A 23,261-nucleotide genomic window follows, 5' to 3' on the forward strand; every position below is an offset into this window, starting at 1 on the left:
GATGCCATTTACTATGATCTATACCATGCATTTACATTACAAATATTTATTTCAGCCTAAAAAGGGGGATAAACGCTCTTCTGCAGATAATTAGATGGGTAAACTGAGTTTAGGTGGATTTCATGTGTGTGTGTGTGTGTGTGTGTGTGTGTGTGTGTGTGCGTGCGTGCGTGCGTGCGTGCGTGCGTGCGTGTGTGTGTGTGTGTGTGTGTGTGTGTGTGTGTGTGTGTGTGCGCGTGTGTGAATAGCAAATGAAGTCTAACGGGGCTTTAAATTGTCTGTGCTGGTAGTAATATGTCAATGCAGATGCATACAAAATACAATTCCTGCTCTGTAGATGTGATGTATGTTGCATTTATAGATACTGTAGATCTCTGCTATCTGTGAATTTTGCCTGTCTGAGAACGCGCAAATGGAAATGTAACTTTTATTGTGAAGTTTAGAGCTACGTTAATTTCAAACGGAAGTAACACGCAGCTACTTCCGCTAGTTTCGCCATAGCTAAGAGACTGGTTGTATCCCTCAGATCACCGCTGTTCTGGTCTAGAAGGCCAAATAGCGACAAGGTAAGAACCAGAAACACGTTATCCTGTTATAGACGTGGAAACCCCTTACACTGCTTAATTGCAACACCCGGGGAAAGCGTTGTATTTGACTTTGTAACCTTGTGGGGTTATTCCAGCAGTGCAATGCCCGTGTCCTTGAGTAGTACTCTGAGCTAACGTTATGCTAGCTTGCAAGCAAGGAGTCAGATTGGTAGGTTAACTCAGTGCATGCTACTTAGCTTGCTCGCCAGCAGTTACCTCAATGTGTGTGTTTTGGCAGTTTGACCTTCTTCCTCTGCTTGTGTCCTCCACTCTGCAAAACAGTCTGTATTTCTGTGGAAGATTTATTGACATGTCAGCTAGATGCCCGTGGCTCAGTAGGACTTGACTGTTATTGTTGACAGTGACAGCTACTAAGCTAGCTATAACTAGCTACGTTAGCACATACTGCTGTATGGAGATCATAAGCCAATGTCCATTGACAAATCTGGGAGCTTAATGTTATCATGCGTATCTGCAAACGTACACACCTCGTAAAATGCTTTTTACTAATCGTCCTGAGTCACTCTACAATTCGGCACACATCCAGTACATCAAGCAGCACTGATGTTGAAATAACATTTCAACATCAACTAGTGCGGTAGCGTCCAGTTTTGGATGCTGATGCTACCGAGTTGGAATTTATTGTAATAAATGCTGCTTAGTGTTTTCAAATCTCGCCTTTGGATGCATGCCCAATTGAAGAGTTGGTCCTAGCAATTCAGAAAAAGTCTTAAGCCATGTTTTACGGTGTGTACACGTTTGCGGACAAGCAAAGCCACTTTAGATCGCCAGATTTTTGAATGGAGTTTGGCGTATTCACTTAACTGGATCTAGGTTCATTCCTATTCCATACCTGGCTGTTACTGGGTGCTTTCTCTCTCTTTTCCACTTCCAGCGTCATGTTGCGTCTGCCGACCGTCGGGCGAGCTCTGGCTGGAGCAGCCAAGGGCAGCCTGGCTCCATCTAACAGTGGTAAGACCTGTGTGTGTGTGTGTGTGTGTGTGTGTGTGTGTGTGTGTCATTGTGTGTGTGTGTCATTTTGTGTGTCTCAGTGTCAAGAAGGTAACCAATTACTTCACTGTAATTTAGTAGCTTCTCTGTGTACTTGTACTTTTTGAGTATATTTTGAAATTAGTAATTTTGCTCTTGCTTAATGTTTAGATGTATCATAATAGTATTATGAAGTATTATACTTGGCTACATTTTAAATTGCATCCATTACAGAGAACAACTTTTGTAGGCAGGGAAGGAATCAGTCACTTTAGTTTGTCTTTTGTTGGATCCAAGTCATCACAAGAGTCAAGGTTAAATATGACATATATCAATTATGTATGTTAAAGGCATTGTATTGCCTATGTAACAGTTGTTATAGTTCCATTTGCATTAGTTTGACATATTTTGATTTTATTATCAATTTTCAGTTATAATAATCAGTTATATTTCAGTATGCCAGGCATTGTTTCCTAGTTTAGCTTTCTGATTTTATAGTTTTACTCTTATTGGTTTCAATTTTTTTTTTGTTATTATTTTGATGGCGAGGTTCGAGCAGAACGTGTCAGAAGTAGGTATTACATATATATGACTAATATTAAAGAAGGAATGTGCAAGTATGCATTATTGGAGAATCACCTTAGGATGTTCATAGTATTAATAAATATATTGCTAGTTCTAAATAATTTCAAGATTACTTTTATTTTTTGTCTCACTTTTATGTATATAGAATGTATTTTGAGTTCTGTTTAAGTTTTTTCTTCACGCTTCTATTTTATTCTAATTCCAATTGGGGGAAAAACATGTTTTTTTTAGTGTTCTCACTGGTGAAGTTCCAGTTGCTTATAATAACTTGGGCCTTTGTGTGTCCCATTTCAGTGCGTACCCCAGTGCGTGCTGCCAGTAACATGGTGGAAGTGTTTGTGGATGGGAAACCAGTGGAGGTGGAGCCTGGAACTACTGTCCTGCAGGTAACAAAAAAAACAACTGATCATTTTACTATAATGGCTGTGTTTACATGCACACAGTATTCTGGATACTGGCTCATATCCCAGAGCAGATCAACACACAATCTTTGTGTGAAAAAAAAAAAAGATCAATGGTGTTTGGCAACATCACAATCAGTGATGCCAAAGCAGGTATTTAGCCTTTGACAGATGATACAAAACACCTTTCTGTCTTGTGTGATTTAGTATTGATTTGCCCTTTAGTAACCCACTCTTGAATATTCTTGTATCCATGTACCCACCAATGAACACTATTTCTGCCTGTCTGTGTTCTGCCAAAGATTTAGCTAGCATAGTAACATGGGTACAATTACAGTGAATGGATGCTGGATCTGAACCACTTGTGCGATTTAGATTCTTGGCTGCCTAAGGTGATCTTTTCAGAACTTTACACCACATTCTGACTTAATCACTAGTCAGGGGAAACCCAGTGTTAAGCATTTTTTAACAACTATCTTTAAATAAAGTGCTACTGTGACGCCATCTGCCACCCAAACAACCAAGATTATTAACATCTTTCTTAATGAAAAGATGCAATTCAGTTTGATCTTCACTCCAGAAGTGAGAGGGCCTGGAGTTACCAAGGCTAAAAGCCACGTTTTGAACCAATATCTCTACCCATGATATCATACACTGACTGCAAAATCTGACAGTAAACAGGATCACATGCAAGGAGGTTTTATGTTTGTATCCATATCTGCTGATGGGGAGAGAGAAAGTGAAGTGGAGCAAACTAGTGGAGTAGAAAGAAAGCCCAGTGTGCATGCAAGAAACTAGACTATCTAGAATTTAAGTCCAATTTCAGCCTGTAACTCATTAACACCCAGAAATTAACTAACTTCTAGAGGTGTGCCAATGCTGAATTTGTTTTTTTTTTCTTTTATAACCAATATGATTGCTGAGTACTTTATGAAGTAAATCGGCTGATACAAATACCAGGCTGCGTATTATAAAACAATTGCAGGAAGAAGGGCATCAATTGTGTTTATTAGCTCGATTTGATAAAGTTATGCACTGACTATTGTATCGATGATCAATCAAATACAAATATATGAGTATAAATCATAATAAAAAATATGCTGCATAACATAGACCAGAGGATATATTGCGACTTACTTTTTTTATACAGGTCAAACAGCTTATTGATTGACTCAAAAACAGTTAATTCTGAATAGGTTAACAGATAAAAACAGTTCATTCAGAATAGGTTAAAAGATAAAACGGTTTATTCAGAATATGTTAATAGATTAAAATGTCTTATTCAGAATAAGTTAACAGATAAAGGTGAATTTGGTAGGCTCCTTTTCTATACAGTAGCTGCTCTGTCTGTGAACTTCATAAATGGCAGCATTTCAGCATTTTCACTTGTCAGGAGACATATTTCCTCCCACCAGAAAAGTTTTATATTACACCAAAGCGCATGTCATTAGAGTATTGATATCAGGAAACTGTTGGGAGCTGGATCGGCGTTGACCCCCATGTTACAGACACTCACTCAATCAGTGCACCTCTACTAACTTACTAACCGACCCCACCTCCCACTGGATCCATGTGGTATTGGTTGACGACTGTTTCCTTTCCCCTCAGGCGTGTGAGAAGGTGGGAGTCCAGATCCCCAGGTTCTGTTACCACGAGCGTCTGTCGGTGGCCGGGAACTGCCGCATGTGTCTGGTGGAGATCGAGAGAGCGCCAAAGGTAACAGAGCGTACCCGATAATGATACTTTTGGGTAGAAATTGCAGATAGCCGTTATTTTGTGCCGATATTCAGCATCTTGACAAGCTTCATGCCGAATGTTTCTTAGTTTGTAATGACATGTCAGTATTAATACTGTGTGTGTGTGTGTGTTGTCATCAATCCCCCCAGCCGGTGGCAGCCTGTGCCATGCCAGTCATGAAGGGCTGGAACATCCTCACCAATTCAGACAAGACGCGCAAAGCCAGGTATACACACACACTCAAACTAAAATATTCACTATCTGTCTATGTTTCCATCCAAATGTCATCCGAATTTTACGCAAACTTTTGAAATGTCGCAAAAAATGAGAATTGTGTGTGTGTTTCTATCAGATGTCTTGAAGTGATTAAACTGTTATAAACAGGCTTTCTGACTATAGAGGAGAAAAGGACACACATCCACACTAAAAATTTAATGAGGGTCTCCCATTTGTCTCCACTGATTCTTGTTTTCCAGTCGTTTCCTTCTTAATTTCCAGCTTTTTGTTCAACCCCTGAATTGCTGATTATATCCCTGAAATTAGTCTGAGACGAAATATGCCATAAATTGAAATTAAACTCTGATTTATCCTTGTTGATCTATGCAACTAGCATTTCAACTGCATACTGGACAAGACTGTAAAGAGTGTGTGTGTGTGTGTGTGTGTGTGTGTGTGTGTGTGTGTGTGTGTGTGTGTGTGTGTGTGTGTGTGTGTGTGTGTGTGTGTGTGTCATCAGAGAGGGAGTGATGGAGTTCCTGTTAGCCAACCACCCTCTGGACTGCCCCATTTGCGATCAGGGAGGAGAGTGTGACCTACAGGTAAACCTCAGTTTAGGATGTGCAAGTCGACAAATATGACTCATGATTTGAAAACTAAAGGCTAATAGCTAAAGCACTTGCTGTCTGTTTGCTCTTGTTATTATAGCTAAAATTATCATATAGAGTGGGCAGTTGTACAGTGGCTATAGTGGATTATACTGCGTGTCCTTTCAAAATCTCAATAGATCTAAATCATTAAGCACTTAAACTAATGGATAGTTAATAGGAATTTATTTCAGTTTGTTTCTAATGTGAAAAAAAGTTCCATATTGCTGCTTTAAACTGAGGTAGATGCTTAGCTGCGAGTATTATTAAGCATTCTACCCCTAGGAAATATATCCAGTGATCCTATTCCTACACACACACACACACACACACACACAGAGTTTTAAAACCCCTCTGCCCCCTGTGTCACCAGGATCAGTCGATGCAGTTCGGTTCAGACCGCAGTCGCTTTTCAGAGGGCAAGAGAGCGGTGGAGGACAAGAACATCGGGCCACTCATCAAAACCATCATGACCCGCTGTATTCAGTGCACACGCTGCGTCCGGTGAGTGTGTGTGTGTGTGTGTGTGAGAGAGAGAGAGTTAAACCATGCCAATAAAACTTTGAATTGAATCGCAGTCGGTGTAGTTGATGAATTCCTGTTTTTTTGTTTTTTTTCTAGTTTTGCCAGTGAGATCGCCGGCGTGGAGGACCTGGGAACGACGGGGAGGGGAAACAACCTGCAGATCGGGACGTACGTGGAGAAGATGTTCATGTCGGAGCTGTCGGGCAACGTGATCGACGTCTGTCCCGTCGGCGCGCTCACCTCCAAACCCTACGCCTTCACCGCACGACCGTGGGAGACCAGGTAGAGAAAGAGTAGTCGTGGTCGTAGTCTTTTGCTTCCTCTCTTTCTCTCTCTCCCTCTCTCACTCTTGTGTCTCTCTGCAGGAAAACAGAGTCGATCGATGTGTTGGACGCGGTGGGGAGCAACATCGTGGTGAGCACCAGAGGAGGCGAGGTGATGAGGGTGATGCCCAGACTCAACGAAGACGTCAATGAAGAGTGGATCTCTGACAAGACCAGGTAAAACACACACACACACACACACACACACACACACACACACATAGATCGGATGAGAAGCAAGCCAGAAGCTTGGGTTTAGGAATTGCAGAGGGCCTCATGTTAAAGCAGAATGCCTGGAGGTCCTTAAAATGTCTTAAAAAAAAGTTTAAGTAAATTATCTAAAGGCCTTAAAAGGTCTTCAATATGGTCAAATGTTGTTTGAGTCTTAAATATGGTTTCAGACGTCTTCAAAACCTTTTCTTGGTGCACTACTTTCTAGTTTTTTGGGGGTTTTTTTCTACTTTTTAGACTTAATTTTGGGGTGAAAGTGGTCTTGATTCAAATTGTATTGTATTCAAATTGGCAAATAATGTGTTGACTGCCAATATTCTAGATGCTATGGATGCTAAATGTTTCTAAAAATTTCAATTTACAGTCAGTGCTGTTGTATTTAAAAGGGGATTTAAAATGTAGAATTTATTTTGTGTTACTATTTAGCTTGATAAATGAGGCACAAAGAGCACAAATTCCAAGTTTTGTTTGTGTGTCTCCTTAGGTTTGCATACGACGGTCTGAAGAGGCAGAGGTTGACCCAGCCAATGGTGAAAGACGCTTCAGGTCAGCTGACCCCAACCACCTGGGAGGACGTCCTCACACGTGTGGCTGGAGCAGTAAGTGTGTGTGTGTGTGTTATAGCAGAACCTAACGAAGGCCATCAGGATCCAATAGCTTCCTGTCCACCTGGTATTAACATGTATTCAGATCTAGATGTAGAATTTCTAGATGTGATTTAATCATTTTCATTTTAATAATTTTGAAGAGATGAAAGTAAAGGGCTTGGGAGCTGCATAAAGAATCAGGACTTGGAGAATTCGGCATCAAACAATTGCAACACTGAATAGAAGTCAGTCTTTGATGGCATCAGTGACAACTGTAACATACGTATGCATTGTATTTCTAAGTGTGTATGCAGGAGTACACCTATGTAATATGTGTGTGTGTGTGTGTGTGTTGTGGTTGTGTCTGTAGCTGCAGGGGGTGCAGGGCAGTGAGGTAGCAGCCATAGCAGGAGGCATGGTGGACGCTGAAGCTCTGGTCTCCCTCAAAGACCTCCTCAACAGACTCAACTCAGACAACCTCTGCACCGAGGAGCTGTTCCCTATGGCTGGGGCAGGGTAAGAGTGTATGTGTGTATTGGTGTGTGTGAGAGAGTGCTGATGCACCGAACAACAATGTAAAATCAGTGAAATCCCTGCAGTGTCCAACTATCCTGAGCAAAGCAAATGGCCTAATGTGGAAGAACACACACAGTTATGTAGTGTGTTCACAGCCTTAGTATTGTCTTGCTCTCACATTAGTGCTGACCTGCGCTCCAACTACCTGTTGAACTCACGCATTGCTGGCATTGAGGACAGCGACCTGCTGCTGCTCATAGGAACCAACCCACGCTACGAAGCCCCGCTCTTCAACGCCCGAGTCCGCAAGAGGTAAACTCACGCATTTATTTGGAACAAATTTCCCAAGTCAACTTTTCTACCATTTCTCATGTAAGCTAGCTCAGTGTGTGAGGACATTGTTTACGAGGAAAACAAATGGATAGGCAGGGGTGGAATTAGTTTGTGGATAATCTTCAATCTGATATTTAGAGGCGGTGACAACAAAAATAAAAGTGTTTTTTTTGATCGGCAACTGTAAAATTACTGAAATTACATTACTCATTAATGGGAAAAATAATAATATTACTGTAACGCATTAGAACCCAACAGAGGCCATGACACACAAACACAGTATTCCTTCTTTCACTGCTTGCTCATTTGCTCACTGCCTTCCAATTTGTCACTCAGTCATCTGTTGGTATGTTTAACCTACCTCCACTTCTTTCTCCCCCTCCTCCTCCTCCTCCTCCCCCTTCCTCTCCCTTCCTCTCCTCTCTCTGTTAGCTGGCTCCATAATGACTTGCGTGTTGCCTTGGTGGGTCGCAGCGTTGATCTGAGTTACACATACGACCATCTAGGAGAGGAGGCCTCAGTACTGCAGGAGCTGGCTAATGGTACACACCCCTTCTGTCAGGTAATGGACACACACACTCTAACATTAAACTATCAGCTTAGAGGGAACATTGGTGCTGAATGCTCCACTGATGTGACTTCTTGTTAGTTTCCAAATTAATTTCTGGCAATTTGTGCTTGATCTTTGCTCTATTATAATGCTAAAATCCTGAGGGGATCCTACCTTTAGCGTCTCTTTTATATAAGCTGTCCCAATCCCCCCGCAATCCTTGTTTCTGTCTCTAGACCCTTTCATCTGCCAAGCGTCCAGTAGTGGTGGTGGGCAGCAGTGCTCTGCAGAGAGAAGACGGAGCGGCCATTATGAGCGTCGTTTCCTCGATCGCTCAGAACGCCAGAACCAGCAGTGGAGTCGAGGAGGGGTGGAAAGTCCTCAATGTCCTGCACAGGTATAGTCGGAGGGATATAGTTAGTGCTGTATTCATGTCATATGGGAGTAATCGATTATTTCCAATTGTTTATGAATACCTGATCGGCCCCAATTAGTTGATGCTGACGTCTCCTGCTCTGATTGGTCAATGTGTGTGTGTTCATCACCAGGGTAGCCAGTCAGGTCGCAGCGCTGGACCTGGGCTACAAGGCCGGGGTGGAGGCCATCAGGAAGAACCCGCCCAAAGTCCTGTTCCTGCTGGGAGCCGACGCCGGGTGTATCACCAGAGCTGACCTGCCCAAAGGCAGCCTGATTGTCTACCAGGGTACACACACACACACATGCAGAATACACACATACCGTGGATACCAAAATACTCTACACACCCTTTCAGATTTTCTAGTTGTTGCCTTGAGGCCTAAAATGAAAAACTGTCAAATGACTTGTTTCACTTTTGTTTGCATGAGTGCCTTCAATCCTCTGCCTCCCCGGTTTCTCCAGGTCACCACGGCGACGTAGGAGCACCAATGGCAGACATTATACTACCCAGCGCAGCATACACAGAGAAGAACGCCACCTACGTTAACACTGAGGGGAGGAGCCAACAAACCCGGGTGGCTGTCACTCCTCCTGGAATGGCCAGGGACGACTGGAAGATCATCAGGGCTGTATCTGAGGTAATGTGGAAGTCCCCTCCTCACTCACTTTAGCATACACTATGTTGAGTGATAGCAGGATAGCAATAAGACTGACCTTTTTTTCAGTCGAGTGTGATTTTTTTTAGCTGAACACAGTCTCCCATCACCCACCACCTTCACTTACACAGTCCAAGTTTTGTGGGAACAGATGTCTTTCCACAGGGAAAGTAGTCCCTGCTAGTTAAAAAGCTGCTACAAGTTATGATTTTCTCTTGAGATATTGGTAGTAGCTAATATCACTCAACACAGAGCATGCTAAAGTGTTAGCATGGAGCTTGCTATCACTCAACATAGTGTATGCTAAAGTTCGCAGGGAGCTTGCTATCGCTCAACATAGTGTATGCTAAAGTGTTAGCAGGGAGCTTGCTATCGCTCAACATAGTGTATGCTAAAGTGTTAGCATGGAGCCTGCTATCGCTCAACATAGTGTATGCTAAAGTGTTAGCATGGAGCCTGCTATCGCTCAACATAGTGTATGCTAAAGTGTTAGCATGGAGCCTGCTATCGCTCAACATAGTGTATGCTAAAGTGTTAGCATGGAGCCTGCTATCGCTCAACATAGTGTATGCTAAAGTGTTAGCATGGAGCCTGCTATCGCTCAACATAGTGTATGCTAAAGTGTTAGCAGGGAGCTTGCTATCACTCAACATAGTGTATGCTTAAGTGTTAAAGTGTAAAATTATAGTAACATAAATGTTTGTGTGTGTAGCTGGCTGGTGTGACGCTGCCCTATGACTCTGTGGACGAGGTGCGATCCAGACTAGCGGAGGTCTCTCCTAACCTGGTCCGCTATGACGATGTGGAGGAGGCAAACTACTTCAAACAGGCCAATGAGCTCGCCATGGTACGTACACACACACACACACACACACAGTTAACAAAGTACAACAGTAAAGCATGAGATGGGATTTTAACTCCCAAAAGTTGCTAAAACACAAATTACAATCCACATCTGCCCACCTAGATGCTTGCTGTACTGTTGTGGCCTTCTGTAGACTTTTTTGCACATCATGTATATAAGGTGTAAATTACTGTTGTTACTTTACACATTCTCATAATGAAGACAGAATTCAATGGCTTAAGGGGTTGTTGAACCAGGAGAATCTCACCTGGCTCTCTCTCGCTCCCTCTGTTTGTATCTCAGGCGGTGAATCAGACGCTCCTAGCAGCTCCTCTAGTGCCACCTCAACTCACAGCAAAGGACTTCTACATGACAGGTGAGTGTGAAGTCTCATATTCAGCATCAGTCCACACTTCATTTTGTTCTGCTAGGCTTTCCAAGCATGAGGAACTGCTGGCTATCACGTCAGCATCTGTCTTTCTACCCATAATCCCTTGCGTATTGGGGTTGTTTCCTGTAGTTTGTTCAGACTATGTTCTCACTCCTATCAAACCGCACCACAGTTCTCTTGTTAGAGGACTGAGACTCACATTTTCAGGCGTTTTGGTTATTTGGTGCCACCTGAGGTCGAATGGCATCATTCTCACCTGGACAAACAAACCGAACTGAAGGAGTAAACGTGCACCTAGATCAGTACAGACCAGGGTTAATATGCCAAACATGTTTTGTTTTCTTTAATGAAAATAATTGGACATCAGGCTGGGCTTGACAGATTTTAGTGTCTCTGTTTTGGTGGCTAAATTTAACTCCAGGTAGCCTTATTATGGTCTTAAAAAAATCTTAAATTTGTCTTTCTGAAATTTGCAGATATCCTGTTCTAAGTGTGTGATAGAGAGAAGGAGAAGGCGTGTAAGATGGCACACAATTTTGTCAGTTTTTGCCCTAAATTGACCATCTTCCTATATGTTTCTCCCCTCCTGCCTCTTTTTTTCTTTCTCTCTCTAGACTCTATCAGCAGGGCTTCCCAGACCATGGCCAAATGTGTCAAGGCCATCACAGAGGGAGCCGACGCCATCGATGAGCCCTCCATTTGCTGAACACCTGACAACTCCATCACTAACTCATCACTAACTGACGCACACATTTCTATGAACATATACAAAGTACACTTACACACACACACACACACATACACACACACATACAGTGGTGTCTCTCCTTAATTTAAAGTTGTCCTTGCTGCTTGTTGTACACAGTTAATCATTTTCACTCCCGAGTGCGAGGGAGAGAACATGCTTTGTTGAAAAAAGCTCAGAAACTTATGAAATATGAATAAAATCCTACAAAATTGTGTCTTTACTCCAGAGTGAGTTTTCTGTATTTGTGTTGAAAAGCATTGTGTATTGTTTGTTTTTGCATATGGAAAGTCTCACAAGTCATCTGTATTGTTTTCACATTCACATTGGAGCTGAATATCTGATTTTTTATTTTTTTTTTATTTTTACTTTGCGATTTAACTTGGAAAACCTGTCAGAAGTGGGTCAAACCATCAGATTTTTTCAGGGGGGGGGGCTTCATTGGACCAAACCACATACCATATTCTCACATTGTGGGTTCAAATTCAAGTAACCACCTGTTAAACACTCGGCCTTTCTCCTGTTTTACAAATGCAGAAATGCCCAACATCATATTAAAAACTATAGGATTTGGGTAGGGGGGGTTAAAAATCTGTTTTTTGTGTGTCTGTAAATCCAGGCCTAAGATCATCTTTGCTCCTTATGTTACTGGACAAATGATAACTACAGTTTTCACAAGACACAACATCACATGAATGAACTGATAAGTTGTTCCTCTTAATTGTTCTTATCTCAGTTGATTCTCTGTCTAAAGCCAGGGGAAACACTATTTGTGGTCTTTGGTTTGTCTTGTTGGGATTTGAACTCTAAACCAGGGATGCAGTGGGTGTTAAACCCTCCTCAACTAAATTTACCCACCTTTTTAGGCTGATATAAATCTTTATGATGTAAATTCATAGTAAACATCATAATAAATACTATCAAACTTATGTAAATTATATGAAGATAGGAAAAAGGGGGGAAAAGCAGCATAACCTAATGCTTTTCTGAAAGTAGAATTTTTGTTAATATTTGTGCTTGTTTGCCTTATGATGATCACTGGAGATCACAGTTTACTCACCTTTTTATTGAACACTGCACCACTGAAACTGTAGATGGGCATGCTGGATTAAATCCTTCTACATTAGAGTTGAGTTTGCAGTAGAAAAGTCCTTCTCCAGTCAGGAAGCGGTGTAGTCTAAAGCTGCTCATGGCCTGCTGAGCGAAGATAAGAAACATGACGTCTGAACATTTTGGAGGTCAGTGCTTTCAAACAGCACTTCACCCCTCAACAAGAGGCTCTATTGCTATCACTTCTGTTTCAAACTCTTTATTGTCTGTCTCTTCGGATTATTTTCTTTTTGCTCACCATGATGAACTCTAGTACCTCTGGTTTCCACGCTACCAATAGCAGCCTCCTTTCCTCCACCGGTGGGGGGTCTGGGGGGATTTCTGAGTTCAGCTACAACTCGTTCTCATCCGTTCTGAGCAATCCAGGTGACGGGAACAGCCTCGGCACTGGAAGTCTACCAGCGAGCAGAGAGAGAGCGGAGATCTTCACAGCTCAGGTATCTGCCACAGACATTCTTACCAGTTCTCATCTTACTACTGCTACTTTAACATGGACCAACAAATCATCTGTGTAGCATTTGGATACATAAACCCATTTTCTGCTTCTGTATGAATCTCATTGTTTAAACAGGGATGTAATCTGACTTTTTTCCTGTTATGACAGCTATGGAAAGATCAGATATGTGCTATAAAGGATTGAAATTTGAGATTTTATAATCCTGTGCATCAAAATGAAACTTGATTAAATACACCTTTTATCACTACAAAAACTAAACCCCTTAATTTTATCCCTGAAATGTCCTTAATTTCTCATTACATAAACATTCATTATCCATTAAAATTAACATAGCTTTAAAAAAGTAAGGTTAGTATCATGGGTTTATAAGGGATTTATTCATGGGTTCATTCATGGAGACACTAGAAATTAAGGTATTTTTTATGCCTTTTGTGCAGGTTTACAGGTTATTAATGAGTTATTAAGGGAAAGTTCCTGTCTCCCTGAATTTACATTAAATTAGAAAGTAAGCAGTCAAACTTAAGGGGTGTTTAAGGAGGTTTTTTATGGGGTCTCCTCAAATAATTACTTGCTTAATTGATTTTAAGGGGATTTTGCATGAATTAAGGGGTGAATTAATGGAAATGTAAGGTTATTTTAAGGGATTACTGGTTCGTAGACATCCAAAAAGAGAATTTGAGACAGTTTAAGACTTTTTCAGACTGTAACTTTAGGTAATTTAAGACTTTCAGACTTCAGGTTCAATTTCGATAAAGTTTCATGTAGTCTCATCTAACCTTTCACCTTCCCGTCTCCGTGTGTCTGTCAGATCGTGGTCATGTGTGTCCTGGCGGTGACGGTGATGTTCGGCCTGCTTTTCCTCAGCTGCGGTCTGCTGAGGAGGACTGAGGGCTTTGTCGACCCCCCGGGGGACGAGAGGAGGACGTCCAAGGATGGAGGGATGTGCTGAAGAGGGATGGAGGAGAAAGAGACGACAGCCTCCACCACAGAGGAGGAAGAAAGACAAAGCCAAGGTGGAAAGTGGAAGCTGAAGATGCTGAACTTCCTCCCTCAAAAGCCTGTTTAGAGGAATGACAAAAAAAATAGCTTGCCCCCACTAACCCCTTTTCTTACAAAATATTAACATTTCCAACGATGCAACCATCTTGTACCTTTTGTTCTTATGCTGTTTTTATGTTGTTTCTTGTATTTAAAGTTGATGTCTTTGGATTGGATACGACTATCGCTAAGCTTCCTTCAATCTGTCCATCACATGCGAGATCTCAGACACCAGTGACTGGATTTTGTTGAAACTTGGGTGAATGATGCATGTCACCACTGCATTCCTATATTTTCAAAATGACACTGATTGGCCCAAGGTAATAATCAATTTGTTCCGCTGCATTTTTGCTGGCTTGCTGAACATTTGAACTGCCTCTTAACACCTGGAGTTGAGTATCTGGCACGTGTGGATGTTTCAGGGTGGTGGGTGAGAGACTGCACGGCCAGACTTGCTTATTGCCACTAGAGGGAGCTACTGCTGTTGGACTTGCATTAGAAAACAGTGGGCACAACACGCAGTACACTTATCCCACAATTGATCACATTCAGGAGTCCACAGTCCAGTCTTCCCAAACGGTGAAGGGAGAATTGCCAATATGACAGAAAAAGAAAACTTTCCAGTGTAAGCTATGCATCATAATAACATACCATTTTGTAATTAAAGAGTGTTATACGTTTTTATAATTAAATGATGTAAACCACCACTTTCTGTCATACCTGGGAAATTTTAAATGCTTTTATTTGTTATGAGAGCGTTGAACCACGTAATGAAAATAAGTATTGTGTAAAGGTTAGTCTTTTGCTGTCTCATATAAATGACAAGCATAAGCATATATTTTAAATTGTACATAGAAGCAATTATGGACCACACAGGTTTATAGAATTAAAATATTTGTAATGTGTAATGTATTGAAAATCAAATCACTCTTAACATAAAATAAACTTCACACAGTGTTTCAAACTCCAAACTATACATATTTACAATAATACAGTACTAACTGCAGTTATAACTGCAACCGGAAACAACATATTTGGGTGGATAAGGGCGTCCCAATGTGCACTGAAAATCCCCGCTACTTGGACGCTGTGGACAATTACAGGAAATACATAAAGTACAAAGTACTAAGTACAAAAACCGCAAGTGTGAGTAATGGGGCAGGCCCACTGTATGGCATCGTGGCTTGGTGGCAATATTACCTCATAAGCAGAAGATTCTGCCCCAGCCATTTCAGTGTGGAGTTTGCATGTTCTCCCCACCCTCTGGCATGCTGGGATAGTACTTGCAGTATACCCAGAAGTATAATGATTAATCCTGACCTACCTTTGGACACACAAAGGTAGGTCAGGATTAATCATTACCTGAATAGGCTCAGCAGAGAATACTGACCCTACATCTGTTGAGATGTTTGATTGGATGATTCTTTGAGCTGTTTCTGATTCTGTGGTTACAGTATCAGCAATTTGAGTCAACATCATGTGTGACGGCACGTGATCGTAATTATGTTGGGGAACATCTAAAGAGAAGCTGGCTGGAGTACAATGTATCGCACGGTTCAATTTGCATTAATATATCTCTTCCCATCGATTCACATAGGTAGTAGGAGTCAAAAGAAATGAGGAAAGGAGGAGAAGTTTTTTTTTTCATTTAGTGCAAACAGTTAACAGTACAAAGAAGTCAAAGACAAAAACAAACGGCATATACATCGCTGATGAAAAGACAATGGATTGTGAGTATGATGTAAATCTGGAAGTTAGGCAGACACTACATGAACTTGTTCTGAGTGTTATTTTTTTTTAAGATTTGGGTAATGAGATTACGAGACGTATGCTACAGTGGATATGTTGTGTATGTTATGTATGTTTAGCTATGTATGTATATGCTTGTGAAAGGGTTGTATGTACAGTATCAGGACAGGATATGCATGTGTAGGTATATGTGTACTGTGTAAGTGTTGGGGTGGGGTGAGGGAGGGGGATGCGGAGGAACCGGAACCAGATACAGCGACATCTTGTTATAGCTAAGGTTCAGGAACAAAGACCACGCCTCAAACACACATTCAATTTCCTGTTCCACCCTATTTAAACATGCTTAACCATTACCCTTCCTCTCTCGAAGGTCTCAGTTCTCGCACCCCTCCCCCACAAACCCCTTTTTTCTCTCTGTCTTTCGCACTCTTCTCTCTCACTACAGGAACCACAGGGGCAATGATGGAGTCGGCGAGTCGGCGAGATAGTGCCCCCACCCTGATTCTCAATTCCCTGGGTTCCTTGAGCTGACATCAACCCCTACTCATTCCACCCCTCGATTCATCCCCTCGTCTCGACCCGATTCATCCCTCCACCCTCCACCCTCGTTTCATCCCTCCATTCTCGACCCCTCGTTCGCTCAATAAATTGTCTAACTATAACTCATAGTGGTGTGGTCTTTGTTAGTGAATTTAGTTTTGTTGATTGAGGGATGACCAACATTATTTTCATTGTGTCATTTATTAATCTTACAAGGAGCAAGCAGCAATTCAATTTGGAGTATTTTCTAATTCTAAAATAATAAAGGACTAAACATGACATTACAAGACATTACAAAAAGAAGCAAAGAAAGGGTAGTGACTCTAAACGTCTGCTCTGCTTACACTTGCAAAGGAAATTAAATGGGCAAACAGGAGGAGGAGATACGCCTGCACCTCAGACTGTTCTCAACGTATGTGTGGGGGCTTGACCACATGGACAGCTACAGGTTGTTTAGAGCAGTGGTTCTCAAAGTGGGGTCCGGGGACCCCCAGGGGTCCGTGGCACTCTGCCAGGGGGCCCGTGAAAAGTTTTCAGATTCATTCATTTAAATTATCATGATATAAAAAAAGTTTTTTTATTTTATTTTTTTTTATTTTTATTTTTTTTATTTTTACAAAAGGCTTCATAGTTCAACGAATAATATTTTATTTTTTAAATCTAAAATAGTTCATAGATTACGTTCTAATCTAACGAATCTATAAATTTAAAAGTCAAGCACGTCACCCGTTACCGTGGAAACAACAATAACTGGTACGTCAGTCAGAGAGCGTCTCCGGCAGCTAGCATGCTACGAAGATGGACAGATTTTTAAAACGACCGGTTACGGCTACAAATGAAGTAAATGAAAAACAAAAAACAAAATTAAGGAAATACGATGAGGAGTATCTCCAATATGGATTTATTGAAGTGGAAGGGAGGCCGAAATGTCTTATATGCCTGCAGTGTCTTGCCAATGAGGCGATGAAGCCTGCCAAATTGAAGAGGCACCTCGAGACCAAGCATACAGATTATGTAAAAAAAGTCTTTTTTTACATTAAGAGGAAGAGCGAGGACTACCGCCAGCAACAACAACGGATGGTGACAAAGTAGTGGTTTGGGATTGTAGCAATGTTGCAGATGTTTTGCAATCTACTTGATACATATGTTGCAATGCAGGCATGTGTTCAGTTTGTTATAGCCTACATTTATTTTATGATTAGACTTTTATCAATCATTACGTATGAACTAAGAGTGAAACACTTTTATCTTGATAAGTGTGTGTGTGTGTGTGTGTGTGTGTGTGTGTGTGTGTGTGTGTACTGAAATGCACTTCAAATTAGCACTTTTCTCTTGATTTCCCTTTGATATTTTGTTTAGGTACAGTGTTACTTGCAGCTAATTGATTGATTGTTTTATGGGTATTCTGTGTTGAGATGGTGCAAATATTTTTAATACATATCTAATATCTTTCTAATACATTTCTCTTGTGTTGTTCTCTCACATAACTAAGACTATAGAAGTGTAAAAAATAGGCTACGTCAGATTATTCCAAGGGACATACTGTACATGTCAAGTCAAGTCAATTTTTATTTATATAGCCCAAAATCACAAATCAGAATGAGGGGGTCCCCGGTATATTCTCTATCTTGTAAGGGGTCCTTGGCTGAAAAACAACTGAGAACCTCTGCAGTAGCCTATATAAATGTAGCATTACTTCAACACAAGTGAGTACAAAATACAGATAAACCTACAGTTACCAAATTAGCTAGCAATCTTGAGAACGACTTTTTGAATTCAGCAGGAAAGATAGTTAGCATACTAGCTGGTTAGTAAGCTACTAGCTAGCCACCTATGCTAGTCTCTGGTAGCTAGCGATAAGAGATTATTCAAAATGGCCACCATGTGAATAAGGTCATACTTAGCTTTATATGACAATGACATTTACCTTAGACACCATTTGTATCACATATTATAATAAAAAAACATATATATAAAACATATAAAATACAAGTTTTACATATTTTTCTTATTCTTCTTAAAAATATAAAACTTGTATTTTTTGTCTGAGTCTCTAACTTTAATCAGTTAGATTAAAGGTAGACAGGGTTGAGACCATAAGCCAGCCACAAGGCTGGTAGGCCTTTAGTCAGACAGAGACTAGTTGTGCCAGTTATCAACACTCCACTGTAATAAAGGAGAACTAGTTTGTGTACTAGGATAGTGGTATATAACGTGGTCATGTACCAGTAATGGATACTAGCTACTAATAAAGGAAAATAAAACTGTAATTTGTTGCCTATTGTACAAATTAAACCAAGTAATAATGAAAAAGGCTGCTGCATGCTGCCAATTTAAGTTGCCGCCTTTATAGCATTTCAAGCACTTTCTGCTAAATTACTATAATAGAGAGGTGATGGGGCATAAAATTATTCCGTTTTGGGGAGCTGATGATTGTTCACATCTTTCCATGTGTGGTTAAGCCTCAAACACCTAACAGAGGACTGCCATTGAAGAATGCACCTGTCTGGCTTTTGGTTTGACTGATTTTTTTCTATTTTTGTTTGGACGACTAAGCCCATAAGATAAAAAAAGAAAAAAGAAAAAAAAAAGCATTGATATGAATGGAGTAAACCAGCACAAAAACACAAGCAATGATGACAAACAATACTTATTATTTAAAATGTATCAATTTTTTTATTAATAGTTTTATTAATAGTAGTAGTTTTCCAGAGGGAAGCAAAAAACCTGCATCCTAGGCCAATATAGGAGTGCAGGAAAATTCTTCCCCGACCTCTTTATTAAAAAAGACGATCTGCCCCTGGAAAATGGTGCTTATAATTAGGGGTCCCAGAGCAACCACATTTGGCAGGTGGGTTCCTATGGCCCCCCACTACTCAGGCAAGGCCATTCACCCATGGCCTTGCCTGACCAGATGGTGGGTTATAACAAGCAACTTTACGTTTTGGCCTATAACTTCTGAACCGTAGGTCATAGAGTCAAAATTCCTTTTCCACTGAATTCCTTGGGTCATTCCGCATCTATCTACATACACGTTTCCGTCTACTAGATTTTCCGGCATTTTGAATTTTGTCCAAAACTCTTTTTTCGCTATTCCTCCTAGGCCGTTCATGTTAAAAAAGTCAAATTTTGCGATTTTTCGCAATCTGCTTGGACCCCGATTATTGCCGCTTGCGGCTATATTTAAACAATGAATCTGTCTTCATCAGGCATGACGAATATGGTAAAGCAAGAGGGGGATGCCGTTTGGTAGAAATGACATAAGGGAATTTTCAAAATGTTGAACTAATTTTCTGTTGAATGCTGAAGTTATTTTTTCTTGAATGGGTATCATCAAACTGTTCTTTAACATTTCAATCCACTCCTCTTGTAATATTCTACAGATTTTATCATGCACTTCTGGGAAAAAATTAAAAGTAGCGATGATCTGCTTTGCCAAATCCAAATGTTCTTCATACAGTCTGTCTGAACTCTCTGCCAAAGACTCAAGGTTCCTACGAGCATTTGTTATATTTTCATGTAATTCTTGTTTATTTTGTTTACTACTTTCTGACATATCTCTGAGTGTGTGAAATACAGTACTCTTCTTAAAAAATTCTTTTAATTTGGTATGTTCTAATTTGAAAGGGGTCTTCATGCATTCTTCAAAATATGGATAAAAACCACTGCTGGGGCTGGAGACGCTATCAAAAGTTTGACTGTTAAAATATTTTGGGCCAGTAAATCCCCAAAACTTTTTGTAAAGTACATGTGTGAGAAGTCCATATTTAAAGTACCATTTCCAGGCTTTATGTAAAAGTTTAAACATACAAGGGTCAGTGTTTGCTTTTCTTTTTAAACATGGGCTATTATTTGTATAAATATTGAGAATTTTGGGGGGATTTACTTTGCCCTTTTTGGCGTGATGTAAATATGGTTTAATTTGTTCAATTAAAATTTCTTCACTATGTCTGTTGTTTTTAAAATCTGGGTAAACCATTGGAAAAAACTCTTCATGATTGTTTTTCATCACTACACTAGCAAATGCATATTGCTTGTCCTCCAGTTCTTTCACAGGCTTATGTTTCATGTAGAATTGGAAAATATCTGAGTACACTGCATCATCTTCTTCTACGGAATTTGGAGACAGATTCATTATGTAATTATAAACTTCTATTTCGTTACTAGAGTTTATTGTTTCCCAATAGTCTTTAAATTGTTCAATATTTTGAAGGATTATATTGAAATTGTGTTTCAAAATTATAGGGCCAAATAGTTGATCCTCCTTCAGCTTATCCTTTTCCTTGAAAAACAGAAATGTGAGAATTTATTTAGTTAATATGTAAAAACAATATTCTAAAAACAGTGTGATATTTATAAATGAAGTTATTGTTATTATAACTAAGGTTCGGGAACAAAGACCACGCCTCAAGCACACATTCAATTTCCTGCTCTACCCTATTTAAACGCACCTAACCATTACCTTTTCTCTCTCTCGTATGTCTCAGTTCTCTCATCCCTCCCCCCCAAACCCCTTTTTTCTGTCTTCCATGCTCTTCTCTCTCAGTACAGGAACCACAGGGGGAAATGATGGAGCCAGAAGACTCCCCATCAGCGAGACAGTGCCCCCACCCTGAGTCTCAATTCCCTGGTTCCTCGAGCTAACCATCGACCCCAACTCATCCGAACCCTCAATTCATCCCTTCATCTCAACCCCTGATTCATCCCTCCACCCTTCTCTCAATAAACTGTCTAAATACATCTCATAGTGGCGTGGTCTTTGTTAGTGAACCATCTGCTGCATACTAATGCCCCAGGTAGCAGAAGTAGTTACATTCTGATGCTGTGAGTATTGGTATGGCAGGTTTAAATGCACTTTCAATTTCTTGTTTATGCACTTTATATTTCTTGTTTCTACGCACTTTTAAGATTTCTTGTCAATTGTAAAGTACATTGTGATGCTCTGAGTATGAAATGTGCTATATAAAGTTGGACTTGACTAATAATAGTAATAATAACAATAACACCATAAATTGTTATTTAAACAGTATATGTTATCTAAAAATATTTTTTTCACCCTATGAGTCTCACTAATGGTGTTATTTTATTTACACAGACAAGACTAGCATATAGGTTTAAAAAAAAAAAAAACATTACCATTTTCTAAATGTTATTGTAGAGATCACCCAGCAAGCGTTCGATGAAGAATTTAGTGATCTATGGAGGAGGAAATGAAAAACCAGGTATACATATGAGTTAGTCAGGTGATCTCAAAAGCTACAACACTAGCTGTTAGGTGTTAAAGTTCTCCAATAAATTCTTAAAGGTCCAGTACAATGAGAGTCACATTTCTCAATCACGTTATTGGTTAACAGAGGACATCTTTAATGTAAAGTTACCCAAATTATTGATAACTGTTTGAGAAAAGTTTTAGATATCCAGCTAGCTGCTTGCCAATCAGGATGCCTCAATAATGTATTAAATGGAGTTTGTAGCATTCAGATTTTTACTTCCCATTCATTTGAATGAGGCGAAAATATCCTGAAAACTGACATTTAACAGGTTGGTGAACAGATTCAACAACAGATCCTGCTTTTAAGACAATAAAGCAGTCCTGGGTCCTTCGTCATTTTGCATTTCTATCCTTGCTTTACACTAAAATTAGTATTTAAAAATAAAAGTAGATCCGGTCTCCCAAACCAAGACCAAATGTTAATTGAAAATCACAGTAGCGGGATCTGTTGTTGAATCTGTTCACCTATGTGTTAAATGTCAGTTTTCAGGCTATTTTCGTGGCCTCATTCAAATGAATGGGAAGTAAAAATCGGAACGCTTTAAACTGGTCCAGCTGCATCTGATCTCTTGGTGAGTAGTTTATATTCTGGTTTTCATGGTGGTTAAAGTCGAGATGAAACGGCATTTCGAGAGTATCTAACTTCCGTATCGTGACGTATTTCCGAGTGAAACAGGAAAGACAGGCGGGACATAACGTTGGGAGGAATTTGATTTGAACGTTGAAAAGTGGGTGTGCTGTTGCTAGCTAGCTAACTAATGAATCTTAGCCTCTTAGCTCTGTGCGCTAAAAGTTGAAGATTGATTGATGGGTGGATGTCATGATATTATTGGTTGAAATTAGTTACGGGCATGCTTACGTAAGCACACGGCATATTTTGTTTTACAGGAAGAAAACATGATTGAATTTTGATATAAGAATACAATGAAATTGATTTTGGTATTTTTTTTGGCATATATTGTTAAATAGGTGCACAGTATGACCGGGGATGTGATCTAAAAGGGTTAAAAAGGCATTTTTCATTTCATCTCGTCCTTAAGTGCCGAATAACCCCCATGTTAAAACTAAGTGGACTATTGCTTTAAATACAAGTTGCTCTGCTAAAAAGAAGAAAATTATCACAAAATTGTCATTACTTACTGGTAAATGAAGGAAGAGTGGCAAATAGTGGACAAAAAAGTGTTACTTTCTCCACCCCTTGCTGCAAGGGGTAGAGAAAGTTGGTTTGCTACAGGAAGTTGAGATTTTGAACTTGAAAAAAAAAAGAAAATCTTATTGGTAGAAAAGATTTTTATTATATACTAGGCTATATCTCAAAAAAGGTCTTCCTGTAGTAAATCCTGTTTGTCTACCCCAGCAACTAGGTGACGGAAATTGCTTGCATATTGTGTATATATACTATACTGAATCCTTTCATTGTCCAATCATTTTGGAGAATTTTTTGTTCTTCTTCTCAAAGTCCCACCTTCAGAGAATGACTGACAGGTCAGTAGACCAACAAAATGTTAATGCACTGGGCACTGTTACGGAAGCAGCTTAATGTGTAACTCTACATTAAAACACTTTTTTTGAGTTGTAAACTGGTATTTAGTACTATATAGTTATGAAATGCAACAACGCCACTGTCAACATTTGAGCACCAATGTGCTGATGCCATATTTATCTCACTAAACTTGGCTCAGTATTTATCTCAGTAAACTTGGCTTAGTTCGCCCTCCAGTGGTTAAAATAAGCAGCCAGTGTTCAGTTGGAGATTCAGCCATGTTCATGGACAATTGTCCTAAGATACATCATTTGGTAAAAAAAAATGTTCA

The 23,261-nt window shown here is 40.1% G+C and overlaps 1 protein-coding gene across 1 annotated transcript; it reads left to right on the top strand.

Annotated features, from left to right (window-relative positions):
• The first annotated feature begins 485 nt into the window (after positions 1-485).
• On the top strand, positions 486-11,496 carry LOC139913941 (NADH-ubiquinone oxidoreductase 75 kDa subunit, mitochondrial). The gene is made up of 19 exons (XM_071902108.2): positions 486-566; positions 1,483-1,559; positions 2,457-2,548; positions 4,172-4,279; positions 4,450-4,526; positions 5,037-5,118; positions 5,537-5,667; positions 5,785-5,970; positions 6,054-6,188; positions 6,727-6,841; positions 7,200-7,345; positions 7,529-7,657; positions 8,111-8,240; positions 8,465-8,625; positions 8,777-8,931; positions 9,108-9,283; positions 10,014-10,148; positions 10,449-10,521; positions 11,151-11,496. The coding sequence occupies exons 2-19, from the start codon at positions 1,487-1,489 to the stop codon at positions 11,240-11,242; spliced, it is 2,196 nt and encodes a 731-aa protein (XP_071758209.1). The 5' UTR covers positions 486-566; positions 1,483-1,486; the 3' UTR covers positions 11,243-11,496.
• Positions 11,497-23,261: the final 11,765 nt, after the last annotated feature.

The sequence above is a fragment of the Centroberyx gerrardi genome, chromosome 21 (genome assembly GCF_048128805.1).
Source record: "Centroberyx gerrardi isolate f3 chromosome 21, fCenGer3.hap1.cur.20231027, whole genome shotgun sequence".
In the NCBI taxonomy this organism is placed as follows: Eukaryota; Metazoa; Chordata; class Actinopteri; order Beryciformes; family Berycidae; genus Centroberyx; species Centroberyx gerrardi.